Raw genomic sequence first — 18456 nt, 5'->3', positions numbered from 1 at the left:
CACATCTCTCCTCACACACTCACTGGATACTCTCCTTTTTAAAAGCAGCCACGTTTGCTTTGTATTCTGCTGCAAGAAATTATATTTAATTGCTTCAAAAGCATGAAATGGCTGCCGACCACTTTTCGGAGAAAAACCAACTCTTTTCAGGGAACTTTTTTGCCATCACAGTAAATACCAGGACCAGGAAACACATCAAATCAGCTGTACTACATGCAGTGGTATTTATAGAACATATACAGTAGAGTGTGCTCATGCTCTGGACGTCTGTGATGACTGGGAGATGGTTTCACCATCTGCTGCAGTGTGTTACCGTCACAGTCAGAGCAGCTCCTCTGAAACACTGTCATGCAGACGGTGAGTTGATGGAACACGAGAGGAAACAGAGCTTTTCTCTTTTTGTCTTTGCAGGAACTCGCTTCATTTTTTTTTTTTTTTTTACCACAGTGAAGGTGGCGTGCAGCCAGGAGCTCTGCTGGAGCTGGAGACACACACGGGCGCAGAGGATGGAGTATTTATATTGTGCTTTTCTAGTCTTGACAATCATACAAGACATATTCAACCATTCACACGTATATGCAACAGTTTCAGTCTGATTCAAACGTTGTGTGTCTGAGGAGACTCGTTCTCTTGGTTTATCTTCTGTCCCTTCCTCATTATGATCTTTAGAAGGTCTCACAGTGACCCTGGGCTCAGGCTTATCACAGTTGTGCCATATCACTGCATAAAGGTGGAGAGGTGATCAGCACGCGGCCCTGACACACTCCAGAGTTCAAGCCTCAGAACTGGGCTCAGGTGGTTAATGCATGATCCAGTCACAAGGTCATCTCGTTCAGAGGAGGCGACCAGGCGGAATGTACAAGTTGTTGTGTGTCCACTCCATGTTTTTGTGATGTTGCAGTGTACAGTGTGTCAACATACAACACAAATGCACATCGCATCTCACGTCTCACACAGAGTCGTCACTATTCTAAAGTTGTATCAACATCTGACAGAATCAACTTGAATGCAGGTGAATGACAGACTGCTGTGCTGCGTCTACACAGGATCATAGGGAACATCAAGCTCCCCCCCCCCCCCCGGTCACTGCGCTCATTCTCCTCCTGCTCACACTGTTTTCATTAACACACACTCTCAGTATAGTTGTACTCATGTGAGCGATCTTCTGTCAGTCCCCCCCCCCCCCCCCCTTGCAGCGCCTCACAAATCAGACACAAGGTTAACAACACAGGGTTCTAGATCTACACCCATGTAAAGACACTTCCTCTGAACAAGGTCCTACCACCTTAATAGAACATCCCTTTTTTCAAAGTAGCTTGGAGAAGATGAACCGACCACATGATATCCAAGGTGGAAATTCTCTGTTTGTATCACAGGCATTTTACAGAGTAACACAGCTGTACCCTTAAATCACATTAGATACTTTTTGCTTTATGCTTTGTTTGACACATTGAGTACAGCTTAGATTAGAGATACTTTATGGAAGTTGAACCTATGACCACTGTGGATGATTTGCACTGGTACTGATATATTTGACCTCCATAGGCCCCGACAGTTTACTTCTCTTTTTCAAGTTATTAACCATGTCGTTTGCAAAAGTCACCTTAAAAATGTAAAAGCAGAAATATGATGAAAAAACTAAAAGGCTCAGCAAAAAGAAATGAACACAGAGATTCCAAATAAAGTAAATTCAAGTAAAAGTAAGACTACATGGAGTCATAACAGTGTACACAGCATTATCATTCACTTTATTTGTCTTCAACTTTATATGTCGACTATAAAAATAATATATTTTAATCTGCTTGTGCATTTCCTTGTGAAAGCCCCCCCCCCCCCCCCCACTGAGCATCTGTCCACTTAAAACATTTCCCTTTCGTTATAAAAAACGAATAAACAAACACACAAATAAAGGAGATAATATAAAGATATATTCTAAAAGATGACATAAGATAAGATGGGGAATTTGCCTAAAACACAAGGAAACAAATCATCCGTCACACGTCCCTCTGCATGAGTCACATTTACATACTGCACGTTTGAAGAATAACCCAATTACTGCATTACTATTTAATAGCCGAATTAAAATTAATACTTTTGGTACAAAGGCGCAGAGCTGCTCTTGTTCTGACTGAAGCCTCTGCTGTTGGGATTATCAAACGGCCTCTCCTGGCGTTTGTTTCTGGAATTTGCAACAACTGATTCTCCGCCAAGTAGGTCGGGAGCTCAGCTGCTCACAGTTCCAAAGTCCACGATTCTGAAAGAAGCTCGGCCTCGGTGAGAGAGATAACCTAATTGATACAGAGAAGAAAAGGGGAATGCGAGTATCTGTGTCTGACTCCGCAGTTTACCAGGCGCACGCCAAGTTGGCAGGAAACAACCGAGTCACCGAGGCTTGAATATGGATGAGAAAATTTGGGACGTTATTGTTGTTGGCGCCGGGTTATCTGGACTGAGTGCAGCTCATCTGCTCAGAAAGAAGGATGCCGACTTAGAGATACTGATACTGGAGGGAAAAGGTTTGTTGAATAGCTATTGGATTGAAAGGAGCTGAGTCATGTTCTGCTTTCACGTGTGTTTTCTCCTGCAGATCGAGTGGGAGGTCGCACGCTGACCAGTGACATACCTGCAGCCAATGGCGTGGATCGCTGGGACCTGGGAGGCCAGTGGGTCGGAAGGTAATATTGACCAGAGGCTACAGGAATAACACAGACGTGTGTGTAACTGACATCACAAAGATATATTTAAAAAATAGACTTTTCTCATTTAGTTGCAACTGAATATGTGACACTAATATTAAAACAGTGATTCTGCACCGGGCGAAACGCCTTAAAGAAAAAAGGGGATATCAGAATAAATAGAATATCATATATGAGCAAACTCACTCATTAACAGGGGGTCTAATGAGGAGGTTTGCACTTTCACCTGATGGCAAAACAGTGCAAAGCTACAGGAGAAATGTGATTTATGACCGGGGCAGGGAATAGATAAGCAATAGAGCAAAATCAATATCTGAGGATTTAGAGTTTAAAGACTATATTTAGATGCTTATAAGTGTCCATATATCAACAGCTGCTTAGATAAGATGAACTTAAAGAACAACTTTAATAATGATGGAAACAGAGTCTATTTAATTTATTGTGTCTTGTCTCTGTGTTGGTCAGACCCAGGCCTCACATATCAGCCTCAAAACTTCTCAAAACCTCCCCTTATTTCTCAGGTTTTTGGAGGAATTATTGTGCACTGACTCATTTCAAGTCACTTTTGAACAAAAATGGGAAATTTCTCACATATCTATAATCCACAGCCTCTATTCAACGCTCACAAAGCAGAACAGCTCACCGGAGAACTTGCATTCTTCAAAGAATCTTTGACTCACTGGAGCTTTATTGTATTTTTAAGGCAACGTCAATTTCTGATTAGTAAATGCATTTTTCATGGTATCAGCTGCAAGATTTAATAACCGAACAATAAACACTGAAACTCCTTCTTCTTCTTCTTCTTCCTCTTTCAGCACCCAAACTCACCTCCTGGAGCTCATGAAGGAGCTGGGCCTAGAGACCTACCCACAGTTCAACACTGGCAGGAAGGTGCACCACATGGGAGGACCAGGCGGCAAAATCCGAACCTACAAGACCAGTATCCCGGCTCTGTCCCCAGTCGTGCTACTGGATCTCACCCAGTTGTTGAGGAAGGTGAGGCAACAACACCAACGCAGCAGATTCCTGTATTTAGGGCAGTGCCGAGTTTCCACCATCACCCCACATCTCCCCAAAACAGTGTTTCTGATAGATTCCTCTGTAAAAACATTTAAAAGCTGGGGTTGGTAATCCTGAAAATAAGCAACCGATACAACCCATTTACATGGTGTGTGTGTGTGTGTGTGTGTGTGTGTGTGTGTGTGCGTGCTATGCCCTCAGATTGACAAATTGTGTGCGACAGTGTGCGTCCAGGATCCGTCACAGACCCCAAACGCCGTGGAGCTGGACAGCATGACCGTGCACTCCTACTTTGAGAAACACGGTTGGACTGCAGGTCAGGGTCACTCAGCTCTCTTCTATGTTTGTTTTTCTCTTTGTTGACTCCTCCCTCAGTTCTCTAACACATTTCTTTGCCATACAATTGAAGATCTACACACGACAGATCAACTTGCAGTAGTTTTTTGACAGTGCACGATAAAGTACACAGTATATTTGCAGATCACTGTCTTGGGAGGGAGAGCATGTATTAGTACTGCTTTTATGAGGATCTACAGCTTGAATTCCTCCCTCCCTTGTCCTCCAGAGCTGAAGGAGGAGATGGCAGTGAGCTGCCGCTCTGTGTTCGGGATGGAGCCGTCCCAGATGTCCTTCCTGTTCTTCCTCATGTACGCGGCGGCGGCTGGAGGGCTGCTGCCGCTCCTCGAGAGCTCTGCAGGAGCCGCTCAGGAGTTCAAAATCAAGGTACAGAGCTCACATCCCTCTGCAGACAGGGTTGGCTCGAGTGCTTTTTCACAACTGGAGACCACATCGGATTCCTGGTTATAAAAAACCAGCCTCTCAATACAGTCTGTGCAGCTCATTCAAGCTGTGTCCCGACAAACACTTTGACCTCGGAGCTTCATTGACTTTTTAAACAGATCCGGTCTCTTATTGGATTTGTCCTTTTGTCTCTGCGCTCGCTCAGCATGAAGGTTCTGGCTCCATTCTGTTCTATTTCGGTGTTTTTTGCTATTGACCTGTCGCTCATTCTCTTACTCAGTCGGGTGTAAAAGGAGCAAAGCCAAGAAGAGCCCGGCCAGATGCCTTCAAAAGGAAATATCAACAAAGCTTTTGTGGTTCCAAACCTCGAATATAGCCGATTTCCTCCGTGTTATTTATCTGCAACACTTTATTTATAATGGTGTTCCTGCTATTTACTGAAGAAATCTAACGAGCAGCCCTGTGGGCATGACAACTCCACAGCTGCAGCGAGAGCAGCAGCAAAATGTGAAGTGGAATGAGCCTCATCAGTCAAACATCATGCAGGAGTAAAGGCTGTCAGAGGAAGTCAAAGGAAAACAAGCTTCAAATGCACAATAGAGACGTGACTCCCTCAGGTTTCTGAAATAAATATATTAATAATCAGTTCGTTCATGGGTTAAAGTTATTTTAAATCGCTCTAGCTCAAATTGAGACACTGCAAACAACTACCTGCCAGAAACCATCTTTAGTTTGGTCCATGTCCCACTCACTAACATGGATGATGCAGGTTCATGACCTCCACTGATGGTTGGCTGCAGAGCAACAGGATTTGGCTTCACTTCTGGGAGGCTGCCTTGTTGTCCATCTTCATTTACAGCCTATGGTGAATAAAAAAAAAGCCAAACTGGACAATTCCAAGTGTTTTCTACCACCTTTGAAAGTGTTTACTTCCAGTTCTGTGGCTCGTGCAGAACAACAAGGACACTTTGTGGACAGAGATGCTGCTGAGCTTCTTTTTTTTTTTTTTTTTTAAACGTGATTTGTAATTGCTTATTCACCACAGTCAATGCTTTGATGTATTGACGTGTCAGCAGAGGTCTCAGAGGCAGATACATAAAATTCTTGGCAAATACAAACTATTATCTGCATGGCTGGCTGGCTGGCTGGCTGGCTGCCGCGACACCGCCGGGGGGGGTTTTGCTGCTTTGTAATTTGGGCGAAGTGACCCTTTAACTTTCTTTCCAGGGGGACGGCTGTGGGTTTGAAGCCCACCTTCATTGCAGTATCTGTCTCTCCACAGGGGGGCACCCAGCAGCTCTCAGAGCGCCTGGCGGAGCGTGTGGGGCTGGAGGCCGTCCGGCTGGGCTCGGCGGTGACGGCCATATGGCAGGTAGGGCACGGGGACGTCTCTCTCAGGGACTGATGAGGCAGGACACAGAGATAACAGCCTCCACGCTGGGGACACAGGCCGTCTCCTGTGAAGCCCGTGTCTGTTCCACCAGACTGTCTCCGTCATTAACAGCTGGGACGACCAGGGGAACTGTGAGCTCACTCAGGTGTTCACCAAATCAATACGTTCAGTTCCACCGCTGATGGATTTATTTGTGTTCCATTGATTTGAAGCAGTGGACCAGACTATTGAAGTGATCACTGAATAGCATCAGTTAGGAGTCTGCCTTCCCTCTGAAGTAATGATTATACAATAAACCAATTAACAGAGTATTATTGACAAAAAATAGATTAATAAGAAATGCTAGAAATTGATTTTATATCCTGGTCACTTTGGGACTAAATTATCATAGTTTTCAAGGTTTCCTTTAATATTTGTGAAGAATATTGCTCAGTTCCAAACGAGAGGGCGTCTGGGAAATAGTGGCAGGAAACACACACACAACAATAAACAGTAATTAACCAATTAATTATAGATTAGATCATTAATAATAAAGTGTTATTGACATCTCTCCCGCTCCCGAGTACACTCCGGTGGCTGTCTGAGAGGCAGGGCGCACCCTTGACATTTTGCCAGTCTGTCACAGTGATAACACACATTGGCAGACAAACACATTCACACTCCCATTCACGGCTGTGGGTGATTTTCCACTTTTACCAAAGCCGAACCAGTGCACCCAGAGGAAAACCCACACACAGGAGAAGGTGCTAACTTCACACAGAGAGGCTCTTCTCCTCTGGGTTATCCTCCCATGCAAAACCAGGAAAAATACAAAATCATTGTTCTGGTGAAATATATGGAAATAACTAGATGAACTGGTTTCCTTTGGGACCTTGAGGAGAGCTTGTCTAAACTGGAAGGAGCTTGGACTCCTTTCATTTTTCAGCCCAGACCTTGACAGCAGCTTCTCTTAAGGAGCTGAGGGTGGTGCTGGGAGATAGGAGGCGTGGAGGGGCACCTTGTGAATCAATCATGTAATAATAAGAATCCTAACGTTAACAGGGCGCCAGCTGAGAGAGCAGGAATCGGTTAACCAGATAACTTGCCAACGGCCATTGAATACTAAATATGGGAAATTTCCTCATCATATATTAAAAAACATATACATATAAATTACACATATCCATAGATATCAGATACCTTGGTAGGTCTGATTGATGAGATTCATGAATTATGGTGGAGTGGTGCCTCTGACACTCTCTCAATCATGACCATTCACCACTAACATCAAAAAAACTCATTAAAAACATAAATTAGTAAAGTAAAATCAATTTAACAAACATCAGCGTGAGAGGAACTTCCTGAAATGAAAGAAATCATCTTTGAGATTCCTTTGACAGACATTTTGAGTTTGAAATTTGGTTCATGTCCCATCCACTAACATGGAGGGGACAGGGTCTATACCAAATGTTGCGTCCAGCCACCAGGGGGCGATCGAGACCTTTTGGCTTCACTTTTCTTATGGAGCTGTCACGTTGTCCATCCTTATATATACATCTAGAGATGTATAGATTGTGGTTTGGTATTGACATGAACTGGTATGAAACTGCTGATACTGGGAACATATATACAAATCTCTCCAAAGCCTTAATAATACATTGAAATTCAGAATGTGGCTCCAACAATCCTTTAATTTATTCCACATAATTTCCAACGTGCACAGCTGGACACTGAACATGTGGTCAGCTGTGAGAAGGGGGGGGGGGGAGTTGTATGTCTACACCAGACAAGATATCATTTACTAATAAATCTCTGCAACGTGCTCATTATTAAAAAAGCTTGTTTTCTGTTTCTGTGTTTTCCGCAGGAAGCTGAGTCGGCCCGGGTGACGACCGCCACCGCCTCCTTCTCGTGCAGAGCTGTGATCGTCACCTGCCCCCCCCACTTGGCAGGTCAGTGTGCGTCTCCCACTTCGTCGACTCGCTAAATGAAATTCCCACCGAGGCAGAAGGCGAGTTTCCTCTTCTCCCAGCGTGTCCGTCAAACGTGGCAAACTGTGCATCCATTGAGATAAATTTGTGATTTTCCTTAAATCTCTCCGGCTCCGAGGTGTGGCGGTCACTCTAGCTGAAGTAGATGCCGTGTGAGGCCGGAGGCCCCGGGGCCGAGGGAGAGCCTGGGTTAGGATTTTAGGAACCAGAGCGGGAGTTGAAGCTGAAACGAGGGGGGGGGCTAATGTGACATTCACCACGGTCGGCGGCGAGAAGTTGGAAGTGACAAACACGTCATTACTGACCTCTCAGCAAATCAAGCTTCCGAAGGGGGGGGGGGGGGGGTTTGGACCCCGCAGGAAAGTGTGGGCCGGTCACAAGGAGCAGAAAGTTTTAATTGAGCCAACTAGCTCAACGTTTACAAGCAGAAAACCAGGGTCCTCTTTTTCATTTCATCTGATACCGTGTGTACAACATCGAGTAGTGAGAGAAAACACAAACAACAACTTCTGTCTGTCTATCTATCTATCTATCTATCTATCTATCTATCTATCTATCTATCTATCTATCTATCTATCCATCTATCCAATCAATTATCTATCTATCTATCTATCTATCTATCTATATATCTGTCTATCTATCCATCTATCCATCTATCCATCTATCCAATCAATTATCTATCTATCTATCTATCTATCTATCTATCTATCTATCTATCTATCTATCTATCTATCTATCTATCTATCTAATCAATTATCTATCCATCTATCCATCTATCCATCTATCCATCTGTCCATCTATCCATCTATCCAATCAATTATCTATCTATCTATCTATCTATCTATCTATCTATCTATCTATCTATCTATCTATCTATCCAATCAATTATCTATCTATCTATCAATTATCTATCTATCTATCTATCTATCTATCTATCCATCCATCCATCCATCCATCCATCCATCCATCCATCCATCCATCCATCCATCCATCCATCCATCCATCCATCCATCCATCCATCCATCTATCCATCTATCTATCTATCTAATCAATTATCTATCCATCTATCCATCTATCCATCTGTCCATCTATCCATCTATCCAATCAATTATCTATCTATCTATCTATATATCTATCTATCTATCTATCCAATCAATTATCTATCTATCTATCAATTATCTATCTATCTATCAATTATCTATCTATCTATCCATCCATCCATCCATCCATCCATCCATCCATCCATCCATCCATCCATCCATCCATCCATCTATCTATCTATCTATCTATCTATCTATCTATCTATCTATCTATCTATCTATCTATCTATCTATCTATCTATCTATCTATCTATCTATCTATCTATCTATCCATCCATCCATCCATCCATCCATCTATCTATCTATCTATCTATCTATCTATCTATCTATCTATCTATCTATCTATCTATCTATCTATCTATCTATCTATCTATCTATCTATCTATCTATCTATCTATCCATCTATCCATCTATCCATCTATCCATCTATCCATCTATCCATCTATCCATCTATCCATCTATCCATCTATCCATCTATCTATCTATCTATCTATCTATCCATCTATCCATCTGGAAGGACAAAACTCCACAGAATGTCCACAGCAACTGACTCTGACATTTGCTTTCACACACAAAGCCCCTCCAAATAATTTCGGGGAGATTATCCCGAGTAATTTTTTTTGCGACCCCTGCTCGTTATGTGTTGGTTAAAATATTGATACTGGGAGTCGGTGCTGGTTCTGGAGGCTGCGGCTCTGCCACGCTGGGAAGGAGCTGGAGCTGAATCAGAAGCCGGAGCTCACTCTGGGTCTTGTACCTGTTTGCACTAAGCTGGCAACAGGATCTGTCACTCAAAGCCTCATACCCAGAGCCATGGACCAGGGCCAGGGTCCTTAATGAGACAGGTTCCAGAGCGGTTTTGAATTATGCAGCATAGATTGCCGCGGCTCAGATGCCACGGTGCCACGCGTTGGCTCTAAATCAGCGCCGGGAGGTTGACAGCGACTCTCAGAAGCCGAAGTCAGGCCAGCGACTGAGACGTCACCTCTCCCAAAAGGAGTCGGGGATAAATTAAAGAGGAGGACTTGCTGCTTGAAGACGTCCGGGTGACGTGTTTCATTTGGATTTTTATGGAAGTGAGTAAACCTGAGCAGCTTTCCAGTTACCATAATGACTCCGGGTGATGCCGAGCCTCTTCTGGACGGCCTGAGCCTTAAAGTACCATCACAGCCTCCTCGTGTTTGGCTCCTCTGCTACAGACGTTTGTTCTCTGACATCCTACTTCATTCTCGAGTCATCAGTGAATGAGCCGAACGATGAATGATCGAGGAGAGAAAAGAAAAGAATAGTCCCGTCACAGTTTTTTATTCACAGGCCGATGCAGATGCTGGATATGAGCCGTGTGGTCCCTCGTATATCACGTCTGTCCTGTTCTTGGCCCCTGGATTTACCCCCCCCCCCCCCCCCCCCTCCATTCATGCATCCATCTTTTATAAGAGTTCCGTCAGTTTTTTATATTTTTTTCATTTTTTTATTGTTGTCGCTTCTCTCAGTCATCTCAATGATTTATGAACTATTTGGTTTCACTGCAAATTTGCAGGTTGCCATGTACAAGGGCGAAATGGCAGTTTTGGCTTGGTGTGGACATTTTGAAAATCGTGCTTGAAGTGTGCATGTTTTATTTGGTACTTAAGTACGTTCCCGTGTAAATTCAAACTGCGTAAGAAAGAAACAAAAAAATAATCGAATTAGGCTTTCACAGCTTGCAGTTGCAGTATAATGCAATTAGCCGTGACGTCTAATATCCAGTGATGGCTGCAGAGACGCACTTACTAAATTAACATTTTGTTTCCATTTTGTTTTTCTCTGTCCCACTTTACTATGTGCACGTGAACTCCGGGGCTTTGTGTCCACATAGAGTCTGTCAACATTCAGTCGTACCTGACTAGAGGCAGATTTCTTCTTCCAGGCGGCCATGCAGCACCATGTGGCTTCTCACTGTATTGGAAATGATCGGATGTGCCACTGGGAGTTTAGCCCAGAGTCTTGTTTACCCCAGCAGGAAACATGTACACAAGTGCGTTGGCATTTATTTGCCGACTAACATCGTGTGAGTGTGGATTCCAAGGCCAATATCCACTGTGAATCAAACTAATGGCGCCTAATTTGGGGATTAAACATGAAGTGGGAGTTAACGTGATTGTGAAACTAAATAATGCAAAGTGATTTCTCTCTCGCTGAGTTTAGACTCGGTGGAAATGGATTTAGCTTTCTGTGCGCGGGTCTCTCATCTCTGCTGATGAGCAATACGGCGAGTGTTGATGAGCAGGCAAATGAAGTAAATGTGGTTTTTTGCAGAGACGTGTGCACCAGTGGAAAATGTTCAAATCCCAGAGGGGGAGAATGTGCTCGATAAAACTCTCCTCGTTAAAGTTTGGAGCCCGATGCTGATGAGGGAGTTTTCAGACCAAATGTATCTTCTCCATCAGAGCTGAGGGGTGTGGTTTGACTGACAGTTGCTCAAACAGGTCCATCCCCATTAAACACACAACACTTTGCATGTTTGACTATATCTCCTGTAACATAAATGTTTAGATGTGTGTTCACTCTGATGGACGTGCACTGACACTCACACCTTCAACTCGACCTGCACCGATCAAATGCTCCTGCTCCAACTTCACTGAGACGCTGATTAAAAGCTCTTTCTCAGGGAGTTTTAAATGAGACGTCAAAAATTAAACGAGTCTCCTGTTTGTAGTCCACTACTTTGATATTTTATTCATCAGACATTAGGAGTCATCAAATATTGAAGGAGAGTTAATTTAGGAAATTATGAACTAATGAGGGCAATTTTAGGCAACTGGGTCATCACGTTTTAGTCTATGGTTGTCAGGACCAGTGGAGGAAATATTAAGGAAGGCTAGGAACTGCAACGAGTGTGTGTCTGTTTGTGTGTGTGTGTGTGTGTGTGTGTGTGTACTACTGAGCCTTCAAGAAAGTGTAAAGAGGCTTCGTCTCTGATTCATCAAAAAAGATCCCTGATGAAAGATGCACACAGATGAAGGACTCTATCTTTTAACATTTGGATTAAGTGGCTTCTGAATAAAACCCCATGTTGCTATTTCTTCCCTTTTTAAAAAACCAGCTGTGTTGACTTATTTATTTAAGTTTTGGCTGTTTGAACTCACACCTGCACAGTCTTATACTAGAAGAGGTGTTTCCATCTTTGGTTCGATCCAAAACTTTACTTGGACTTCATGGAACTTTTTTTTATTATAGTTCCAGCCTCGCACCTTCTCAAGACGTCGTGCATATGATTACTTCTTATTTCCCACCCTGGTTTTTTCCACTTAATATCCTCCGCACTGCTCTGTTGGCTTTTCAGGATGAAAGAGATAATGCAATTTCACAGGCACTGCCATGGACCCAACCTCAGTGAGAGCTTCTGTGTGTTTTTAGCTATTTTCGTGCTTTTTTCAAGTCTCCCCTGCTCTTTCACAAATTGTCATCGGGAAGCTGCATTTCATGAATCATCAGCTCTTTGATGTCGAGTCCTGATTTGAGTGGATTTTCATGTTTCACTTTCTCCTGATCGCTCTGACAGTCGGAGACACTGACAGCGCCTGTGTGTGTGGAGGTAAAAGTCCAGAGTGAGGAAGTAATGGGGAAGTTGAAGCCCCCCCATTTTCGCTGAGCACTACCATGAGTAGCACTTACAGGTCAGTGGGGGGGGGGGGAACAACCCAGAGCAAGGGTCGGTGCTCTCTTCGGCGGTGCATTCACACTAAAATGTTGCGTGGGAGGATCAAATGCCAAGTTCCTTTAAAAAGAGAAAGTGAGATTGAGTCGGACAGGAAGGCGATGAGAGGGAGCCCACTCAGCGGGGGGGGGGCAAGTGTCCTCACAAGTTACAGGAACCAGCTGTTACGAGGACGGTCTTGAACTCGCGGCGTTTTTTCCCAAAGATGACAGAATGATGCAAAAGCAAATGGTTGCGTGGTGGAGCTGTCAGTCGAGGGGGGGGGGGGGGGACTTCAGAGGACCACGCATGTGAGGATTGCGTCAGCATCGCCCGGGAGCAGACGGGCCGGACTCGCTCCACGTCTGGTCACGTCTCTTTTTTCATCACCTTTCATCACATAGAGCAGGAAGATGCAGAAATCCTTTTCACTGCTCTCAGGATGAGGCTTTCCTGTGGTGTGTTGTAGAGGTTTGACTCATTTCTCCATCTAACAACACAGGAAGCAGAGCAATGCATTGTTTGGAGCTGGGACATGATTTCTCGAGCTCTAAATGGGAACACACAACTCACGAGTGTGTACTTTATATATAAGACTGAAAGATAACAGTAATAAGTTGGTTGGAGGTTAGGTTTGTGTCAAGTGTGGTTTTTGCAGCAGATGTATCACTGTAACATTTTTGATTTATTCTTTGTCAAACGTTAGTTTTGTTTATGAAACGTCTGAGAATCCATTAGTTTGACGGCATTTTCCTTTGATTTTCCTTTGAGTCAAATTCTACAGCCGGGGCCGTTTCATTGTTTGTGTTCTGAAAAGATAAAATCCGAACATTCTGAAACTCTTCATGCACTTCAGAGGCTGAGCGAAGGACAGACTCTCTCTCTGTGATGGTATCAAATGGAACCCAAATAAAAATCTACTCTGAGTAAAGTATCACTGGTCTAAGAAATATATTAAAACTCTATCACCTGTAAAATGGATGTTTTTTTGTGTAATTATCCCAAAGTGCACATTAGTTTAAAATCGACTGGGCTTTTACAGCTTTTACAGTTTGACCAACCGAGGTCATCTTCCTGCTTCAGATTAAACTTCACGGAGATCATCTTCAAAATCATTTCCCCAAGAGTGAACATCTATTTCTCAGCACACAGAAAAACAAGAGTATTCAGCTTATGTACATTATATTGTCCGGTTCAGAGTACTCTGATACAAACTACTCATAAGTACAGCCTCATAACTGCATGTTGGCTTTAGAGTGCATCATCTCTGCCACACTTACGTCCTGACTCACTCTCTTTTGGTTTGAATTGACGTAGAACTCACAACCTTCTCTGATTCGTCAGGCGTCCGTCACATGACCCTTGAACCAACTGATATCATCCTCAGCACCGGAGTCAAAGCCCTGTTCTCTTTGCTAAATTCTGAATTTTAATACATTTACTATTTCTATACCTAACAACTAAATGCTTCCTGTTCACACTGTCAAACGCACGTCTAGTGATGTGTTGTGCTTATTATGGCATTTTCAAAATAAAACTTAGTCGTATGAATGTAATCTTGAAACCAGTAAACATCACTGGTGCGGATTTAGGACATAGACGAGAAAAATATTGTTGGTCCCCAAAATATTACATTTTACAAGTTGAAATTAGATCATGAAGGTTTCACACCAATTATTATGAATATTTGAGACATTAAAAAGATAAAAACATACCACATATTACAACTGAGTGGCAGACAAACATAGCCAATAATGAGAAAATGCCTCACTTCATCATCCTGTGAGTAAATAAAGAAATTCCTACATTGAGTTTTGGAGATGTTTTAGGTATTTTCTTCATCTACCAGCATCAGACAGAGAAATTCATCTCTTACCTTTGTGAGCCGTGTGGAGTGATTCCATCACACTGACGGGAAACCGCTGAAATGTTGTGAAGTTGAAGATATTTCCTCATTTTTTTTCCGATCGGCTCTTTTCAGCCGTGTTGACAGAGAGCAAATCCTCTGCATTTATCCCGCGCTGGAGGAGAAGTGTAATTTAGACCATCTCTTTTCACAAAGTGCCACAAGTGAAGTGCTTCAAAAGAACAAGTCTGGAAATTGCACGGATACCAGAAAAGAAGGGAATGACAATAATGTTATTTATGTGATCGCTGAGGGATGATATCCCCCCCCCCCCCCCCCCCCCATCCGTCAGAGAGGCATCGGAGCAAACCTTCCCGAGCTTCAGCCTAATCCTGTGTCATTAAGTCACATAAACTGCCATCACACGGAACCTGTTTGCACGCGTCGTCTTGATTTAAGTGCAAAACGATGACTTGTGACAAAGATTCCTGCAAAAAAAAAACAAAAAAAAACATCTCTTCACATTTGTTTCCCTTTGAGAGACGAGGACAGTTTTCTCCACGCGGAGCACTTTGCTGTTTCAAAAAGAATAAGTTGCCGGAGAACGTCTCATTTAGCCACCGAACGATTTAGCATCTGCCGGATGAATAATGAGGCTGGAGGCTTTTTCCCGCCGCTGCTAAGTTTCTGTGTTTGGTGTCAAAACAAGCAGCATTATGGATATGACAGGACTCGACAGCTCTTATGTCATGTGCACGGCGCTGTCATTTGTACGTCTAAGTGACCATGTCAAATTGGTTCGCAGCCACTTATCATGTCGCTGTTTTTCAATTTTACTGCATCGGGGCTCATCAATTTTGTTTAGCGGGCAGGGCATTATTTTTGAGCTCGCTGACGGCCTCTTGACATTTTCTAAATGATGTTTCACATCTTCCTCTGGTTCATTTGTTAAAAGCCTGGCTGACGGCCAGATGTCACTTCCCTTTGGAGCGGGGGGGTGCAGAGCGGCTCCTCTGAGCGCGTGACGGCCGCTGATGAGGTTATTTGACTGATCTCACTCACATCAGTAGGATGGAGCTTCTTTTTTTTCCACATATGTAAGAGCCGTGGTTGCAGCACAGCCACCGCCGGAGAACTATGAGGTCATGTGGTTTTCTCTCTGCGAGGGGCCGTTATTTCTATTCAGTGATTCAAGATCAAACCGTCCGGATCGATAGGAGGGATCAGCTCCAGTGACGTGTCCCTCAAACTGGTTTTTGTCCCCCTCTTTGTCCCACGCTGCATGTAAAGTACTCCAGGTGAGAGCGGGGGAGGACTAAAGAAGCCAGTTATTAGGATTCATGATGCACTCTTGTTTTTTTTCCACCAGCAAAGATCCAGTTCCATCCAGCCCTGCCCAGCCAGAGAGAGTTCCTCACCCAGAACATGCCTATAGGCCACCTGATCAAATTCATCATCACCTACCAGACGGTGAGTAAAATGAGATGAAGCTCAAAAATCTGCAAAAAACATTAATTTGACACAATCACATCTTTTTTTTGGGGGGGGGCCTCTACACAGTCGGTGCCATTTCTACATTTCCTTCTCTCCAGTGAGTCATGTTTGTTCTGAACCACGTCAGAGAGTCCACATCGATATCGTGTAGGTTGGCAACAGCAGATGATTGAAGTGGACAAACATGCAATGTTGTGTAGTGAAGCTGTTTCAATCGACACAAAAACACTGTTTTTTGTGAGGAGTTGTGTCTCAGAACTTTATATAATCATAAAAACATACATTTCTGTGGGAGATCAGAGCCAATCCCGGCTGATCATCGACTTTAGGCATGAATTCTGGCAAATGGCTGCACAGTGGGGTCCAGATATGAGGCAGCAGCAGGAGATCAAACAGGGGGGGGGGCACATGCAAAATGCAGGACATAGCATATTAATAGTGATCACATGTTTTCTCGTTTTTTACAGAACATTTACACCAAAAGCTCTTGAATCTCATCGGCTTTCCGACTTGTTAATAACTCCTCTTCACGTCCTGAGATCTTTGTATTTCTTTTCTTATTCTCAGTTTTTAGTCGATTGCTTGTTAGAAACGTCAAAAAGAAACATGGCCGTTTGCTTCTGGTGGATCCTCTGCTGCTGGCAGGAAAAACCTCTGACTCAGACATTTACGTTCCCACATGCAGGATAACTTCGGGAGATTACCCAGAAGTCAGTGCATGTGTGAAAGCAGCTATATATCGAGGCACAAATAAACATGACAGGACGGGACAGGCCCCGGTCAGTCGGAAGGTTCAGACCCAGACACTTTTTGCTGCCCTGCTAAACTCTAAAGTTCAACTAAAGTTCTTCCTGCTTGTTACATTTTTTATTTACAAAGTTGTTCATGCAGAAGCTTATTTCCATCACATCAGAAATGTTGGCAGCTGCAGTTGTTGTGTCTTTGCAAGTCGTGTACTTTTTGTTTGGAGACATTTGTCAAGATTAGTGGAAGACGACAATATTCATTGTGGAATAATCCTCTCAAACGTCTGCGTCGAGATTCCAACACAACTTGTAGTTTTCCAGCATTCACAACCCAAAAATACATCTGAGATCAGATTCCCAGAGCGCGGGTTTCCTTTCATGTGAAAAGAAGCTAACAAATGTTTTCCAGTGCGTAGCCGCGTGAGCAGAGGTGAGAGGAAACTGTTCTAAAGTACCTGTTTGTTTCCTGTTGTGAGACAGAACTCCTGCAGCAGCACATTCCTCTGGCACAAGTTCTTTATGGAACTCAACACTTTGCGCAGAAGAGCTTCCAGCACATGAAATTTGATTTGTTCTCCATTTTGCACTTAATTAATTCTGACAATTAATTAACCAAATGCTTGTGCACGTTGTTAACGGACTGAATTTGCCTATTGTGATGAACACGGAATCATTTATTTGATCTGTGTGCTGGTGTGTTGCCAAATTGCCTATTTGAGTTCTGATGAAAAGCTCAGAGATGTTTGTGACGTGAAGCTCTGTCTGTCTTTCTCGGTGACTGATTGCAGAGCTGCACTTTGCTTGCTGCAGTTATGAATAGGACATGTTTCCCTCTGCCAGCTGTGATACAGCCGGCCGAGCTCCGGGGACAGAAACATGCAGTGTACGCTCACACTAGAATGGAACTGGAGATTAATCTCGGGAAGCAGGAGCCGGTTCCCACAGAGACACAGCGGCCGTGATGGAAAATAATGCAGAAGAAACATGAAAGAGATGAAAGTGAGGGGGGGGGGGGGGGGGGGGGCTGAGGGTCAGAAACACAACGACATGACAGAAGAGGCAAACTCAATTAGGACCGACAACAAAGAGGTTTGGGTGGGTTCTGCATCAAGGTGCACGGTTTGATTCCCCTCCCTGGATGCATGTATACCTCCGCTCCACATTTCCTGTCTGATAAATTCAATAAAAAAACCTTAAACAAGTTCAGAATACAGAATTAATTATGCTCAGAGAAAGGCTGAAATCACCCCCTGGTAGCTTTGTTATTTTTTCATATTTTAAACTGAAACATTTTTGGATCTGGACGTCTCCCATTCCAGGAACATCCTCCTTAAGAGAAACTGCTATGAGCTATTATGGTCTGTTTCTATTGCCAATATCATCATCTACAATAACTCCCAAAATACACACAACATGGTGAAGGTTGTCTGAATGTAAGTAGCTGGAATTCTTTCAACCTGCAGACTCACTGTTATCCTTGGGTTTACACACTATGTAGATCGGTAGCACGAATCAAGGAAACATGTATTCATAATTAATTAGTTTAATTATCCTTTGTAGGAATTGATATCGAACACGAGGCGCACACAATTTGCACATCGTGATTCTACAAGAACCAGATTAATTAAATTTCATTAAGGATCATCGTGTTTTATGAATTGCTCTGGGTGAACAGTATCTCAGGGTGAAGAGGCATGTTCACAATGATCAACAACAAACGTGACTGATCAGAACAAAGTCCTAAGAACATTTGCTCCTTGAGGACATGAGA

General features: G+C 43.4%; 1 protein-coding gene across 1 annotated transcript in view; it reads left to right on the top strand.

Annotated features, from left to right (window-relative positions):
* The first annotated feature begins 2245 nt into the window (after nt 1-2245).
* The window catches only part of si:ch211-127i16.2 (amine oxidase [flavin-containing] A), a 33438-nt gene continuing 17227 nt past the window's right edge, over nt 2246-18456 (top strand). Inside the window, exons 1-8 of the mRNA XM_053411870.1 lie at nt 2246-2516; nt 2588-2675; nt 3512-3692; nt 3918-4032; nt 4282-4439; nt 5740-5829; nt 7697-7781; nt 15815-15915. Of these exons, the coding sequence (XP_053267845.1) occupies nt 2399-2516; nt 2588-2675; nt 3512-3692; nt 3918-4032; nt 4282-4439; nt 5740-5829; nt 7697-7781; nt 15815-15915 (936 nt within the window). The 5' untranslated portion in view covers nt 2246-2398. The remainder of the gene's footprint in view (nt 2517-2587; nt 2676-3511; nt 3693-3917; nt 4033-4281; nt 4440-5739; nt 5830-7696; nt 7782-15814; nt 15916-18456) is intronic.

Source organism: Pleuronectes platessa, chromosome 19 (genome assembly GCF_947347685.1).
Source record: "Pleuronectes platessa chromosome 19, fPlePla1.1, whole genome shotgun sequence".
Classification (NCBI taxonomy): Eukaryota; Metazoa; Chordata; class Actinopteri; order Pleuronectiformes; family Pleuronectidae; genus Pleuronectes; species Pleuronectes platessa.
Note: the sequence above shows the minus strand (reverse complement) of the source record. Positions and strands in the feature narration are given on the sequence as shown.